The 17,020-nt window shown below is 36.7% G+C and overlaps 1 protein-coding gene across 3 annotated transcripts in view; it reads left to right on the plus strand.

The window, feature by feature from the left end:
- The window catches only part of LOC105463388 (RB1 inducible coiled-coil 1), a 96,150-nt gene extending 79,765 nt beyond the window's left edge, over positions 1-16,385 (plus strand). For 2 of the 3 annotated variants that reach the window (XM_071068246.1, XM_011710449.3), the window contains 6 exons: positions 3,187-3,241; positions 4,185-4,232; positions 8,593-8,651; positions 10,953-11,089; positions 14,476-14,546; positions 15,427-16,385. In XM_071068246.1, the coding sequence (XP_070924347.1) occupies positions 3,187-3,241; positions 4,185-4,232; positions 8,593-8,651; positions 10,953-11,089; positions 14,476-14,546; positions 15,427-15,504 (448 nt within the window). In that variant the 3' untranslated portion in view covers positions 15,505-16,385. The remainder of the gene's footprint in view (positions 1-3,186; positions 3,242-4,184; positions 4,233-8,592; positions 8,652-10,952; positions 11,090-14,475; positions 14,547-15,426) is intronic. The other variant, XM_011710451.3, reaches the window with a different exon arrangement.
- The last annotated feature ends 635 nt before the right edge of the window (positions 16,386-17,020 follow it).

The raw sequence follows: 17,020 nt of genomic DNA on the forward strand, positions 1-17,020 counted from the left end.
TTTCCATCAAGATAGTTGCTTTGGGCATTAATTTTTTTTTTTTTTTTTTTTTTTTGAGACAAAGTCTCACTCTTTTCCCCCAGGTGGAGTGCAATGGCACAGTCTCGGCTCACTGCAACCTCCACCTCCCAGGTTCAAGCGATTCTCCTGCCTCAGCGTCCCGAGTAGATAGCCGGGATTACAGGCATCCGCCACCATGCCTGGCTAATTTTTGTATTTTTAGTAGAGATGGGGTTTCACTGTGTTGGACAGGCTGGTCTCGAACTCCTGACCTCAGGTCATCCACCTGCCTCAGCCTCCCAGAGTGCTGGGATTACAGGCCTGAGCCACTGCGCCCGGACAGGCATTAAATTTAATGAGCACCTTTGAGAAGGTCTGGTACACAGTAAGAAACCAATAGGTGCGGGGTCCTTTGTACCTCACCCCTGCCCACTCAGAGGAAAGCAGTCATTTGCATCTTCATATAAGCCTGTGAGGCCAGTATTATATACTAATACCAAATCAGACAAATACATCAAAAAGAAGAAAACACATCTTCTGTAACTATTGACACAAATATTATCAGCAAAATACTAATAGATCCCATCTGGCAGAATACAAAACAAATTCCAATTGGCTTTGTTTCAGAAATGCAAGGTTGGTTTAACATCTAAAAGTCAATTTGTGTCATACACTGTATCAGTAGAATGAATGGACAGAAAAAAACATGATTATCTCAATAGATGAAGAAAAAGCTTTTGACAAAACCCAACAGCCTTTCATCATAAAAACACTCAACAAACTAGGAATTGACTTCCTCAACCTATTAAAAGGCATCTGTGAGAACCCACAATTAACATCATACTCAATAATGTAAGATGCTTTTCCCCTAAAATCAAGATGAAGATGGCCTGCTCTTGCCACTGCTGCTCAACATTGTACTTTGAAGTTCTATCAAGGGCACTTAGGCAAGAAAAAGAAATTAAAGGCATTGGCCAGATGCAGTGGCTCATGCCTGTAATCCCAGCACTTTGGGAGGCTGAGATAGGCAGATCACCTGAGGTCAGGAGTTCAAGATCAGCCTGGCCAACATGGTGAAACCTGGTCTCTACTAAAAATAGAAAAATTAGCTGGGCATGGTGGTGGGCACCTGTAATCCCAGCTCCTTGGGAGGCTGAAATGGGAGAATTGATTGAACCTGGGGGGCAGAGGTTGCAGATTGTGCCCCTGCGCTCCATCCTGGGCAACAGAACAAGACTCTGTCTCAAAAAAAAAAAAAAAAAAAAAGCATCTAGATTGGTAAGCAAGAAATAAAACACTCTATTTGCATACATAGCCTTATCTTTTATTTAGAAAATCCTAAGGACTCCTCTAAAAAAATACTGTAATTAATAAACTAGTTCAGTAATGTTGGAGGATACAGGTTCAGTGTGCAAAAACAAACTGGCGCTAGCTGTGGTGGTGCATACCTGTAGTCCCAGCTACTCAGGAGGCTGAGGCAGCAGGATCGCTTGAGCCTAGGAGTTTGTGAACAGGGACGACAAAACAAGACCCTGTCTCTTAAAAAAAAATTATCATTCTTAGGCCGGGCGCGGTGGCTCAAGCCTGTAATCCCAGCACTTTGGGAGGCCGAGACGGGCGGATCACGAGGTCAGGAGATTGAGAGACGATCCCGGCTAACACGGTGAAACCCCGTCTCTACTAAAAAATACAAAAAACTAGCCGGGCGAGGTGGCGGGCGCCTGTAGTCCCAGCTACTCGGGAGGCTGAGGCAGGAGAATGGCATAAACCCGGGAGGCGGAGCTTGCAGTGAGCTGAGATCGCGCCACTGCACTCCAGCCTGGGTGACAGAGCAAGACTCCGTCTCAAAAAAAAAAAAAAAAAAAAAAAAAAAATCATTCTTTCTACTAGCAATGAATCATCCAAAAATGAGATTTAAAAGACAGTTTCTTTTCTGATGGCATCAAAAAGGTAAAAATACTTAGGAATAGATTTAACAAAAGAAGTTCAAGACTTGTACAAATTACAAAACATTGTGGAAAAAAGTTAAGACAGAAGGGCATCCTGTGTTTACTGACTGGAAGACTTAATCTCCTTGAGATGATAGCCTGTCCCAAATTGATCTGCAAATTCATCACAATTGTTACCGTAATCTGAACTGTGTTTGTTGCAGAAAAGGGCAAGCTGATCCTAAAATTTATACGGAATTGCAAGAGTCCCAAAATAGCCAAAGCAATCTTGAAAAATAACAAAGTCTCACACTATTTGACTAATTTTAAAATTTGTAAGCGAGGGTAATAAGACACTGTAGTGCTAGCCTGACATATATCAGTGGAATAGAATTGAGAGTCCAAAATAAGCCCTTGTATTCATGGTCAGTTGAACCCTTGCATTATGATTAAGGGTGCTGAGGCAGTTCCATGAAGGAAATCGCTTTTTCAGCAAATGGTGCAGGGATAGCATAGCTTGATATCCTGATGCAAAAGGATGAAGTTGGACCCTTTCCTCACCATATGTACAAGTTAACTTAAATAGATCATAGACTTAAGTGTAAAAGCTAAAATTATAAAACTCCTACAGAACTCAATCTTTATGATCTTTATATTAGGCAAAACCTCTTCCTAAATAATTAGCATGTTGAAGAAGACAGAATACCTGCCTTGCATCAAGTTGCTTAAAATATAATTGGGGGATTATACCTGTAGATGAATTTTAAAACCTAAATAATTGTTTTTTCTAATGTTACAGCATTTTTAAAAATTTTCTAGTTTGTTTTTGGATGTTTTAGTGTAATGGGCAAATTCACACCTGGGATAGTAACTAGTGAGTGCATAGCATCCACTTAGTAAATCTACTGAAGTCTTTAGCCACTCAAGAACTACGACTTTATCAGTAACATGGATTCAGTCACAAGTAGGAAGAAGAGTGGTTCTTAATACCTGGGAAAAATAAGAAATTTAAAGACATCTCTAGATAAATGCATACACAAAGTTTTACTTATTATTTCAAAAGGTTTGTAGATCTAGGTCTGCTACAGAGAATATACAACATTGAAATTACATGCTAACTGAAATAAGCTGCTTTTGAAAATTTATGAAAACCCTTAAATTATTAAAGTGATCTGTATTAATATTTTAATTTCTAAAATCTTGAAGAATGTAAAGTTTAGAATTTCAAACCGAAACTCAATTATTCTCTCACTTTTAGAGAAAATATTCATATGTTGTCTGAAGAAAAACAGCGGATAATGCTGTTAGAACGAGTAAGTAAATTATCTTCTTGAAGTACCATGTTTAATATGTTCACTTTCAGATACAGTTAAAGAAACTACTAGCTAAGCAGTTGGTGGTATTTCAACCCTCCCATTTGTTGTAATTTCCCAATGAATTAAGTCTGTATGAGAGGAAAAAGTTGGTAGTTTTTATTAAATCCGTGTGTAAAGTAATAGTTTTATCTAATAGTTCAGAATTCAGCAAAATAACATAAATAGCCATTTTAAACATGTGTTTCAAAAACAAAGTATTAAATACTTTTTAGAAATGGGCAAAAACAAAAATAAGTAATGAAGGGAGTTATGTTTTAAATAAAGAATTGCAATGGACAAGGAAAAACTGATAATAAATGGTTTCCTTTATTAAGGGTACTATAAGATCAAATTGGTACACATTTGGCAGATCATTGCTCATAGATTACTTTTCATTCTTTAGGTGTATAGATTTTCAACAATGCCTTTTTTTCTTTACAAGTGTAATTGATAAAAATCCAAATTCAGAATTGTACAACTTCATTTGAATATAGCATGTTTTCTATTATTAAAGGGTTATGTGATTTCCTACGTCAGCTTAACCTGAGATGTTATGTTACAGATGCCAGATATATTCTCTTAGGCATGACTTAGTTAACAAAGTCTCTGGGGATAGATCTCAGATTTTACTACATATTTATGTATTTCACAGGTGTTTCTAATGCATATTAATGTTTGACAGTCCTTGGTAAATGTATCTAAAATTGCTCTGGTTCTCATTTAAGCAAGTAGATAATGAAAACAGTTGGAAAGGATTCATCGAAAATAATATCCCCATGAACTTTTCATGCCCGAACCAAACATTTTTGTCAGATGAAAACTTTTTGACAATCACTGTTTAGATTTATTTGAGTAGGTACAAGGATAAACCACAGGTCTCTCTTTTTTTTTCTACCTGCAGACATTGCAGTTGAAAGAAGAAGAAAATAAACGGTTAAATCAAAGACTGGTAAGATTTTTCTTCTTGGTAAATTGGTCTTAACATTTTAAATGATTTGCATTATATTCCATCAGAGAATGTATGCTTTGATTGACTTATCTATAGTAGGTTTGTTGGTCCACGTTGGTCATTGAATCCTATTGATTTTCAGAATGCTGAAGTCAGGCCAGAGTTATCTCCTGACTCTAGATTCGGACTTTTTTCTTAATGTGAAATTAAATAATGTCTTGGCGAATTTACGACTTTAGATCTGATCAGTTGAAGCACCTAAGATTATTTTTGAAAGAATCATCAAAATCAGTTTTGAGCTATGCTTCATAAGCCTTTTGAAGATTAATATATTTACTCACAAGTGTGCATAATTTTAATACATTATATCTTTTCATGAATTTTTTTTTTTTTTAAGACAGAGTCTTGCTCTGTAGCTTAGGCTGGAGTGGGTGCAATCTCAACTCACTGCAACCTCCACCTGCCGGGTTCAAGCGATTTTTGTGCATTAGTCTCTCAAATAGCTGGGATTACAAGTGTGCACCATCTCACCCGGCTAATTTTTGCATAATTAGTAGAGACAGGATTTCTCCATTTTGGACAGGCTGGTCTCAAACCCCTGGCCTCAAGTGATCTGCCCGCCTTGGACTCCCAAAGTGCTGCTATTTACAGCTGTGAGCCTCTGCACCCAGCCCTTTTCATGAGTCTTATTTTTAGGTGAAAGTGCCTGAAAGGCAAGAGATCCCATATGGTACTGTAAATTGCCCTGGTTTTTATTGTTTTGTTTTGTTTTGTTTTTAATAAAAAAAAAAATCGAGACAAGGCCTCTTTCTGTTGCCCAGGCTGAAGTGTGGTGGTGCAGTCTTGGCTCACTGCAGCCTCAACCTCTTTGGCTCAAGCAATCCTCCTGCCTTAGCTCAGCAAGTAGCTGGGAGTATAGGCGAGTGCCACCGCACCTGGCTAATTGTTGTTTTGGTTTGGTTTTAGGTTTTGTTTTTTTGTTTTTGTAGAGATGGGGTTTCACCATCTTGTCCAGGCTGGGCTCGAACTACTGAGCTTAAGTGATCTGCCTGCCTCAGCCTCCCCAAGTGCTGGGATTCCAGGCAAATTGGAATTGCCTGGAATTTTGCTGCACCCGGCCAAATTGCCTTGGCTTTAACTTGTGAATGTAACCAGTTATTTGAACAGTCCATTTTATAGCAAATTATGTGTTTTAATAAAGCAATAACTTTATTTTTTCAAATTCTGATAATTACAGTTTACAAGGTAGTAGGAACAGTTTAAGGCTTCTGTTCAGTACTTTTGAAAAGTTTTGAAATACGTTTTAGAATTTAGTTTGTTTAAAAAATAAAAATACCTTGTTGTGCCCAGGTTGGTCAGGACACATCACAGCTTGGTTTTATACATTTTAGGGAGACATGAGATATCAACCAGTATTTGTAAGATGTTCTGTCTGGAAAGGTGGGACAACTCAAAGCTGGGGAGAGGGCTTACAGGTCATAGGTAGATAAGAGACAAATGGTTGCATTATTTTGAAACTGTGATTAGCCTTTCACTGAATACACAATTTACGTGTCAGAGGAGAGTAGAGGAATTGTCACTTATGCTTTAGTCTGACTTAGTGAAACAGTAGGGCCGAGGAAACGATCAGATATGCATTTGTTTCACGTGAGCAGAAGAACAGAGGGATGACTTCAAGTTCTGTCTGTTCTTTGTCCACAAGAAATTTTCTTGTGGGCAAATTGTGAGGTCTTTGTAGCTATGTTATTTTAGGAATAAAATGGGAGGCAGGTTTGCCTGATGTAGTTCCCAGCTTGGCCTCCCCTTTTCCTTAGTGATTTTTGGTTCCCAAGATTTGTTTTCTTTTCACAGAATAAATTGTCTTTCAGACCCAGAGAGCGTTACAGTCACATTCAGAAAGGTGTCCAAATGTAAATCACACTTTCACGTAGACTTACAGCTATATTCACAAATTTTTTCTTCCATTGTCTTCATTTATAATACACAAAAAACTTAAGCTTTTAAAAAATTAAAGTTGAATTATAGTCTTAAAAATGATGGTCAGTCTTCACTGGCAGGATATAGACCATTTGTCTGGATAATTTTAGTAAGTTGCTATGCAATTTTAGGCCTTCCTAGTTAATTATTTATTGTTTTATTTCTTTTTTTTAAAACACCTATTGAGAGCCCTGCATTGTACCAGATAGTGTTCAGAGGGAAATGGAGGAAATTCAGAGCATCAAAATTTGACTTAATAAACAAAAAAAATCCTTATCTGTCCTTGGTTTGTGCAACCATGCATTGTGCTCGCTTTGCTTGGGAAAAATAGATGTTTTTACCACCCTTTCAAGCTTCAAAGACCTTGGTTTCCATGCTCCAGGTCTTATGAGATGGTGTGGATAAATGGATTGAAGGTTCTTTGAAGAGCAGAACAGTCCCAACTGAGCTATGGCTATAGCTTATCAGCTACCATATACCTGATAAGCTGTATGGCTATAGGTTATCAGGTAGCTTATCAGTTACCATTTCATTGTGCTCATCATCAATAGAGGAAATGGGTGGCTATCACATCTTTGTTTCGTGATTGTTCACAAGTGTTTTTAAACTGAGACATCTCAGAAGTTGCATTGAAGATGAGAAAAGAGGTTTGTTCTCAGCCTTCAGAACTTTATGCTCCTACCCCAGTTTAACCAGAGTAGTATTGTTTGCTAGGCAAGGTGTCAGAGCGCTGGCATTGCAAAATGGTTGACTCTGGGTTGGTAAGAAGAGTTTACCGACAACAGTATAGGTTTGAAAAAGGAAAGTTTTATTAGAGCTAATGCTGCTGAAGAGTGTAGTGGGGCGCCTCAGCAAGAGAGGACTGAGCGCTGTGGTGAATTTTCCCTACAAGCATATATGGACCTTAAGGTGGGATCTTAAGGGTAGTTTGGACCAATATTGGCCATGTGGGTCATGATAAATGATTACATTTGTAGACATTTTTGTGTCTCAGTGTCAGCAAGGGTTGCTCAGTGAGTTTTGGCATGCATACATTCCGGAGATGTGTAGAAATTCTAGTTACTTACAACATTTTTGAAAAAGACCTGTATCCACATGCTAGGAAAGTTTAATTACTTCTAAATTCCTCAGATAGCGTTTTGCCTCCAGATGGCCTGTTTGATGGTCACCAGGTGGTCTTTGCTTGCTGCATTATAACTCTAACCTCTGCCTCCCAGGCTCGGGTGATCTTCCCACCTCAGACTTCCGAATAGCTGCGACCATGGGCACCTGCCATTACGCCCAGCTAATTTTTTGTATTTTTGGTAGAGACGGGGTTTCACCATTTTGCCCAGGCTTGAGATTTTAAATATTTTTGGGTTTTTTTGTTTGTTTGTTTTTGTATGTTGGGACAACTAAGTTCCTCTTCAAAGACTCAACTTCCTGTTCATAAGTTGTAAGATTGTAAATCAACCCCATCCACTTCTCCCCGCTGCCTTCTCCTTTTCTCAACAAATCCTGTTTGTAAAAAGTTTAGGTCTAAGCCAACTGGGATCAGCTTAGTTTGTGTGGTCCAACCCTAGGCAATAGGACACAGAAACAAACTGCATTAGAGATAAAAACCCCTTCCTTCCTTTGTTTGGTGTTCTCTTGCAACCTTGACGGCTGCGAGCAGCACCCTTCTGCAGAAGTAAAGTTGCTTTGCTGATAAATTTTTCAAGTGTTTGTTTCTTTTGGCTGTGCTGAGCACTTGTTTCCAACATTTTTATTTTTCCAAAAGGAAAGATTTTGAAACTAATGCATTAGAATTTTCAAAGCCTTCTTGAAAAACTTGTCTTTTTCTCTTTTATTTTTAAGATTAAATATGTAATGTAAATAAAATGTGATTCTAAAATCAGTTTTTAATCTAACCAAATTTGCTAATTGTTGAAGTAAAGGAATTATTAATGAACATAAGAACTGTTATGGCTGGGCGCGGTGGCTCAAGCCTGTAATCCCAGCACTTTGGGAGGCCGAGGCGGGTGGATCACGAGGTCAGGAGATCGAGACTATCCTGGCTAACATGGTGAAACCCCGACTCTACTAAAAATACAAAAAACTAGCCGGGCGTGGTGGCGGGCGCCTGTAGTCTCAGCTACTTGGGAGGCTGAGGCGGGAGAATGGCGTGAACCCGGGAGGCGGAGCTGGCAGTGAGCCGAGATCATGCCACTGCACTCCAGCCTGGGAGACACAGCGAGACTCCATCTCAAAAAAAAAAAAAAAAGAACTGTTATTAGTTTGGGCTCTTTAAAGCTGGACACAGACTTGAATGTATGTAACAGTGGGTGAAATTTTTGTGATAAGAATACATGTGGTACTCAAATTGTGTAAGTTCATAAACTTGTTTAAACTTTTTTTTTTTTAGATGTCTCAGAGCATGTCTTCAGTATCTTCAAGGCATTCTGAAAAGATAGCTATTAGAGAGTAAGTACTTTAGTTTTGTGGGTATTTTTCTGTGAAAAACATTCACCAAATTGTTAATGAAAATGTATTTCAGTGAGAGTAATTCAGGTCCAGGTTCATTGAGCTGACTGTTTTGCACTCAGTAGTAGTAAAAGTTTTTTATTGGAAAGCAGGATTTTTCTAAATTGTTATTCTGGAAACGTTTAGATTGCCAAAACTTTCCTATTATAGCATTATGATTCACATACATATCCTTGAAGCCTTTTCCTGCAGTTAACTTTTCAGCATATGCTACCTCTTTTACATCTCATTTATCTCCTTAGTCTTGTTAATCTATATTGGAGAGTTTTGATTTATTTTTAAGTTGCAATGTTTCCCTATTTTTAGCTTTTAGATTTCCTTTTATTAATATTCTGCAAATTCATAATAAACTGAAATTGTCAATGAAAAGAGTCAGACTCTAAAATATTTGAAGAGATTTATTCTGAGTCAAATATGAGTGACCATGGCCTGTGACACAGCCCTCAGGAGCCCCTGAGAAAAGGTGGTAGGGATGGTAGTGAGGGGGAAGCTTGATTTCATACATTTTAGGGAAACATGAGACATTGAAGATACAAATTGGTTTGGTCCACAAAGTGGGACAAGTGAAAGGTGGGAGGGTAGCTTCCAAGATACAGGTAGATTTAAAAGTTTTCTGATTGGCAGTTAGTTGAAAGAGTTGTCAGTAGAAAGGAATGTCTAGGTTAAGATAAGAAGTTGTGGAGACCAAAGTTTTATCATGCAGATGAAGCCTCCAGGTAGCAGGCTTGACAGATAATAGTTTGTAAATGTTTCTTATCACGCTTAACCTCTGTTTTAATGTTAAATTCTTGTTGACTTTTCCTGAATTCTAAAAGGGAAGAGGACATGATGAGGCAAGTCCAACCCCTGCCTCTTGTCATGGCCTGAACCAGTCTTTCAGGTTAAATTATATATTATGGGCACTGGCCTAGAGGAGGAAGTTCATTCAGATGGTTGGTTTGGGGGGCTTCAAATTTGATTTTTGGTTTACAGAATTTATCAGTTGAATCGTTAAATAATTTTCCTGAACTGTTTTACCCCATAGTTACAATTTTTCTTTAGCTTTGGTTATTTAAGGTGGAGCTCTGGAATAATAAAAGCATTGTTAGCAACTCATGAATAGTGAGTTATTCCTGACAGGAAGGTTGTGAAAGTTAAGACCCTTTATTTAACTTCTTGTATTTTGTTTCTAAATTTCTAAATTTGTTGACCACATTTTTGGTTGTCAGATATCTGTGATTCTGACTTTTCATGTCTTATTAAAATTTCATCTTCTCTCAGTGATTTGAAAGGGCTTGGTGGCATCTGTCTTTACCAGCTGTATGTCATGTCAATGGGCAGTTCATTAATGGTCTTTCAGAGACTAGAGAGTGGGAGGAACTCCAAAGATACTGCCTCATAGAGGCCTCATCTCCCAACTCCCCATTTTAAGTTATTAGCTTTTGGTGTTTAGCCAAAACAGTACCTGCCACATGGTTGTTAGGTAGTCAATAAGTATTTGTAGGGTAACTTAATAAATAAAAGACATTAAAAGTTTCTCCAGCTGATTTTGATGATTTATTAGGTATAGGATCTACCAACTTAAATGATCTTGACAGCTGAAAAATATGAGATTGATTTTCAAGGTCTTTTGATGTTTTGAACAACAGTTCTAAAAAAGGCTGTAAAGAGACAAACACCACTTAAGCATGTAATTGGTTGTACCCACTTCTCTCTTTCCCTGTCTTCTTCTTTCGGGCTTATACCCCAAAATAGTATATCTGTTGACTTGTTTAGACCATAAATATAAGCACTTACGGACCTAGCTCAATTGCTTTTTCTTGTAAATTGAAGAGCACGGCCACGGCGCTTGAAGACAAGATCTAATTTTTCTTTGACACTGTGACTGTATATGAGATGTCTCTCTGAATTTTTGGTGTGAAATGAAAGATTAGTAGAAAAAATCTTCCTGTGACTGGATAAACTATAACAGGTGCTTTTTCTGCTTTTCATCCAGTTTCTTAACATTAGATAATGGAAACTTGATTAAAGAAATGTTTGGTCTTTGACAGCCCCTGACATCATCCTTTGAATATCTGTGCATGACCAGCAGTCTCATTAGGACCTGGGCAGAATACAAAAAGAATATCATGTAAAAGTGAAATTTAATATTTGTGTTAATATCTTAATATGTAGTTGAGCATTGAAGCATATATAATTAAGTTTTCAGAATAGGGAGATTGAAGTAACTCTAAGTCAATAAAATTGCATTTCTTTATTCAGTTTTCAGGTGGGAGATTTGGTACTCATCATCCTAGACGAACGCCATGACAATTATGTGTTATTTACTGTTAGTCCTACTTTATATTTTCTACATTCAGAGTCTCTACCTGCCCTGGATCTCAAACCAGGTGAGGGTGGTAAGTGTCATTCCATGACTAAAATATAAACCTGGAATGGAGGAAATTATATAAGTAAAGATTTTTTTTTCCCTGTTTAATTATATAAGAATTAAGTCACTAAGAGGGAACCCTGTTTAATCTGCTTTTTAATAAAATCTACATTATCTAGATTATTTTCATGGATTCCATTTACAATTCAGAGTTAAGGAGTGTAGCTTATACAAGGGACCAGTTGATCAGAATGTGCAGTGATTCGGACATCTCATACCCTAGCAGTTGCATAATTATATTGTCAAAATTCTCATGTACAGACTATTCAAGATTAATGTAGGCTTATTTGTTTATATAAAAGCATTATTTTTTGGCAAAACAAAAGTTTTCTTAAACTATAAAATGTCTATCCTGTGTCATCCTGTGTTCCTACCTTGTTTATCATTATGCTGTTCTATAAGTAAATCCATTTAGATTGATGTTCCTAATCTAATTGGACTGCCTCGCAAACAAAGTCAGATAGATAGATAGACAGATAGATAGATAGATAGATAGATAGATAGATAGATAGATAGATAATTTTTTTCGAGATGGAGTCTTGCTCTGTTTTCTAGGCTGGAGTGCGGTGGCACAATCTCAGCTCACTGCAACCTCCGCCTCCCAGGTTCAAGCAATTCTTCTTTTTTTTTTTTTTTTTTTTTTTGTTTGAGACGGAGTCTCGCTCTGTCGCCCAGGCTGGAGTGCAGTGGCCGGATCTCAGCTCACTGCAAGCTCCGCCGCCCGGGTTCCCGCCATTCTCCTGCCTCAGCCTCCCGAGTAGCTGGGACTACAGGCGCCCGCCACCACGCCCGGCTAATTTTTTGTATTTTTTAGTAGAGACGGGGTTTCACCGTGTTAGCCAGGATGGTCTCGATCTCCTGACCTTGTGATCCACCCGCCTCGGCCTCCCAAAGTGCTGGGATTACAGGCGTGAGCCACCGCGCCCGGCTCAAGCAATTCTTCCTCAGCTTCCCGAGTAGCTGGAATTACAGGCATGCGCCACCACGCCTAGCTAATTTTTGTATTTTTAGTAGAGACGGGTTTTCCCCATGTTGGCTAGGCTGGTCTCAAACTCCTGACCTCGTGATCCGCCTGCCTTGGGCTCCCAAAGTGCTGAGATTACAGGCTTGAGCCACCGTACCCGGCCTTTTTTTTCTGTCACCCAGGCTGGAGTGCAGTGACATGATCATTGGTCACTGTAGCCTTGAACTCTTGGGCCCAAGAAATCTTCCTGCCTCAGCCTCCTGAGTAGCTGGGACTAGGGACTATAGATGTGCACCACCACTATGCCCATTTTTTGTTTTGTTTTCTTTTGTAGAGACAGGGTCTCGCTTTGTTGACCAGGCTGACAAATTCCTAGTCTTGAACTAGGCCGCTTTCCTGTGACAGCTCCATCATGGCTATTTGTGGTTGACTGTTTAGAGTATCCATGAAACAGTAATCATGTAACCATGAAAAATGAGAAGATAGCTTATAACTTACTATTTTTACTTAGTACTTTTTACCTTGAAAAGAATGAACCTGATACTTCTTTTGTTTATGTTTTTGTTTTTTTCAGTTGTTTAAACTTTTTATTTGAATATGATTTTTAAACTTACACAGTGTTGCAAAGATTACTATAGTACAAAGAAAACCCATATTTCTTGACCCAGATTTACCTGTTAACATTTTACCCCACTTACAGTATCTCTTTATGTGTATGTATCTAATATATAAATATACACAAATGTGTGCACACTTTTCCCCCAGAACTGCATGATGATAAGTTACATCTTAGCCTATTACCTTTCAACATTTCCATGTTCATTTTCTTAGAGTTCAGTGTTTAAATCTGGGAAATATTAAAAAACATTTTTTAAAATGCACACTGCCATTTTAAAGGCTTTCACAAGTACTGCAGAAAAGAATTTATTTAACAGTCTTACTTAACCATGAATAACCCCGCCTTCCTTTTTTCCTTTGAGGAATGCCAGTTGGGGTCCTGCTACCCTACTGTGTTGTTGCCTTGGAAGAGTGTGGATTACCAGAGTGTTTTTATGCCTTTTGAGAGTGGAGCTTGGCGTCATACAAGCATTTAGTTTAGATGATTCTTTTTGGATCTTAGTAATTGGCTGTGAAGTGTTAGTTTACTCTTCAGAGAAGTCACCACACTCTATTGTCCAAGAGCTTTTATGTTTCTGTCATTGATCGTATTCTTCAGGTTCATTTCTGATTATTTATTTGGGATATCTTTCATGTATATCTTCCCAAATTATTTTTATGGAATAAAAATTCATATGCCTTCTTTCAAAGGGTTTAGCCTAAACAAAATATAGACAGTTCCCAACTTACGGTAGTTCTACTTAAGATTTTTTAAATTTACCATGGTGCGAAAGTGATACACATTCATAGAAACCCTACTTTCAGTATCCATACAACCATTCTGTTTTTCACTTTTAGTATTCAATAAATTACACAAGACATTCAGCACTTTAAAATATGCTTTTTGTTAGATGATTTTGCCCAACTGTAGGCTAATGTAAATGTTCTGAGACTAGGCTAAGCTATGGTGTATGGTAGATTAGAAGTTTTAAATACATTTTCAACTTAGATATTTTCAATATGGGATGGGTTTAATCTGGACATAACCTTGAGAGTCATCTGTAGTTTATTGCCTGAATACTTTTGAAGTCAACTTTAGTATGACAGCTGCTTTTCTGATGAATTTTAAAAGAGAATGGATATCACTTGACTTTTCACATTTTGGCTTTATAAGGACTAGGATTATCCTGTCTTCTCTCACATTTTTCAACTTTCCTTCATTCACACAAGTACTGCCCTTCTAGACTTTTTTGGTTCTTAACCCTTATTAGTTATTTATTGAGTACCAGCTTGTATACACACTCTTTTGCCCAGCACTATGGCGTACAGATGTGAGAACTGTTCAGTTGCTGCCTTTGAGAACTTGTATTAAAAATACTGCCTCTCAGAGTGTTTTGCTTTGAACCTATACATTTTGTTTGCTTAAAGAAATGGGAAAGGTTATCTTTTAGTTCTTTCGATAGATGGCACTATTGAGTTAGCCTAGAATTCCTAGATATTTGTTCATGATTTGTACTTAGATTATTAGTGTTTCCTGAACTGTTATTTCTGTGACTTGACATATCGTGTACGTTTAGAGTAACAAGAGCTATGCACACATTACTGGTTGAAAAGTAACATGAATTTAGTTTTGTAAATCGTTAAGCATTTCAGTGATTTCAGCAGTTTTTGAAGTCTTACATATTCTTCCACTTGTGAGAGCTTTTTTAGTCTGTTTTAATTCTGGCAGTTATGTTTCCATGAATAATTATTATCATACTTTCAAAAAGAAATTAACTGTTTAATTTCCTTAGCTTCAGGTGCATCTAGAAGACCCTGGGTACTTGGAAAAGTAATGGAAAAAGAATACTGTCAAGCCAAAAAGGTAAAAACCACATCATGTGATACTAAGCCTAGGAACTATAAAGAATATTTTAATACTGCTTTATATAGAAATCATTACCACTGCTGTTCTTGGCTTTTATGCTTATTTGAGTTAGAGCTTGACTTTAATGAGAATGAGTTTGAACTGGCAATTTATTTATTCATGTTGTCCTTAGATAGTAGAGATAGATTAACTACAGCCTATCAATATATAATGGAAAACTACTACAAAGTCTGTATTCTATGACTGTTAGGTTACTAGTGTAACTAATTTGCAGGAAAAAAAAATCCCTGCATAACTAGTGACAAAAAGGGAATTTTATTTGTAAATACAGTTGATGTTTTATTATTTTCATACTCTACCCCCATTAAAGAAAGGTAGTCTAAAGTATTTGGTGACTTAAAAATTGGACTGATTGTGTAACAATATCAGTGCTCTATAATCATTGAAACCTTCTGAGTATTCTTCTTGACTCACTATAATTTGGGGCCTCGATGTACAAAACATGAATAGAACTTGAACCATATAGTATTGAGGTTTCTTTGATACTTAAAATAATGATGTATGGCTCACTTTGTATTATAGTCTTTAGCAGTGGCTACCAACTTTGTCTTTGCTATTCACTCAATATATTCTTTGTTGGTGAGGGGTAGATCTTACATAGTTTGATAAAGACCATCACATCCCTCCAACCCTTCAATACTCAGCAATGAGTAATGTGATAGGAGGGTATTTGTGTGATATCATTTATTTATTTTTTTGTTTCTTTTTGTTTTTGTGGGTGTGTGGGGGTGTGTGTGTGTGTGTGTGTGTGTGTGTGTGTGTGTGTGTGATGTGGTTTAATCATTTTAGTGATTCCATTTTTTTCTTTCCCTCTTAGGCACAAAACAGATTTAAAGTTCCTTTGGGGACAAAGTTTTACAGAGTGAAAGCCGTATCATGGAATAAGAAAGTATAACTTATGGACAAAATTAATACATTCTATGACTTTTTTTTCTGATTTGTCCTGCAGTGCTCATTCATCACTCCAAAAACAGCAGGCCATCTTTTTATGCAAAAGTCAGCGTGACAATATGCTTCATTGGTGTACATCATTTACTTTTTAACTGGCTTCATTTTAGGAATAATTAATTCATCAAAATCCTTGGCTGAATTAAAATGGTTTTTGTTTTTTGTTTTTACCCAGACAACTCTAGAAATGCGGACCAAACTAGTTCATTTTCTCAAAGGGCATACCTTGTGCATTGTGGCTTATGATGAGCCATATTAATTGCCTGTTAAATATACACTAGCTTGAACTTAGATGTTAAATGTTATTATTACCAGCATTTGTCCTTTTGTGAAATCAGTATCAGAATACTTGCACTCTTTAACACATTCTTTATAAAATGTATAAATTCTTCAAAACTATTTAAAGAGGAGTGTTATTGCATGCAGATAATCATTTTGAGTTTGCCTCAGTAGATTACTAAAGCAAATTGTTTCAGTTTTCTTAAATGCCCTTTGATGTTTCAAAAAAAAGGAACTGTAATTTGATTGACTGATTTTAAGATCAGCCATAAATAATCAGCAATCTTCAAAAGCACTTTCAATGGATTGGTCATCTGGGTTCTAAAGGGAAGAGTCTGTGCTACTAACCATTTCAAATGCAGACTCAAACCTTCCCAACATCTTTATGACTCTAGAATAATCATATTGATGAAATCGTAATTCATGGTTGAGTTTCAGAACAAAAGATATTCATTGCACATTAACCATTTAGAGGTCATTTAAATAACAAAATATTGTATTGTAAAAGAACTGTACAATTTTAAAACAATAAAGATTTGAACCTGTAAATGTGTGTGCCTTTTAAAGAAGGATACATTTTTAATATATTTGAGTGATTGCTGGGAAGTGTGAAAATATTGTTATGTATCATATCAAAGAGAAACATGTTTATTACAAAAATGTTCTTTAACTATATACTATGTAACAGGGTAAACAGTGTTATGTAGAATAGAATTGTGTAAACTAGATCTTTAGAGAAGTTGCCATTGAGCAAAGTTATTTAAATGAGTTAGTTGAGTTGGATGAGAATTGTTTGAGGTCTGTTGCTAGAGAACAATAATAAAATAATTCTTTTTCAGAAAATATTTAATTTCTTCATAAAAATAAGTTAAATATTTTTTTAAATATGTGTATCTAATAGTACAAAATGGAATAAACATCATAGTGTATAGAAAACTGAATTTGACAAGTTAATGAATAAATGAACAAATGATTTCACATGTTTCTATTTAATCTTTCCATGACATCTTTATGCAAAGACTGTTAAAGCAATAACTTTATATAGAGGGCGATTTTGTGAAGCAGATCTGGTTAGGTCTAAATGAATCTGCCAGCTAGGCCATTTTGACTTAATTGGTACTCTTCAAATTTCATATGTGGTCATTATACTGTGGAATTTTTGTGACACATGATATCAAATCAAA

This window comes from Macaca nemestrina, chromosome 8 (assembly GCF_043159975.1).
Source record: "Macaca nemestrina isolate mMacNem1 chromosome 8, mMacNem.hap1, whole genome shotgun sequence".
NCBI classification, from domain to species: Eukaryota; Metazoa; Chordata; class Mammalia; order Primates; family Cercopithecidae; genus Macaca; species Macaca nemestrina.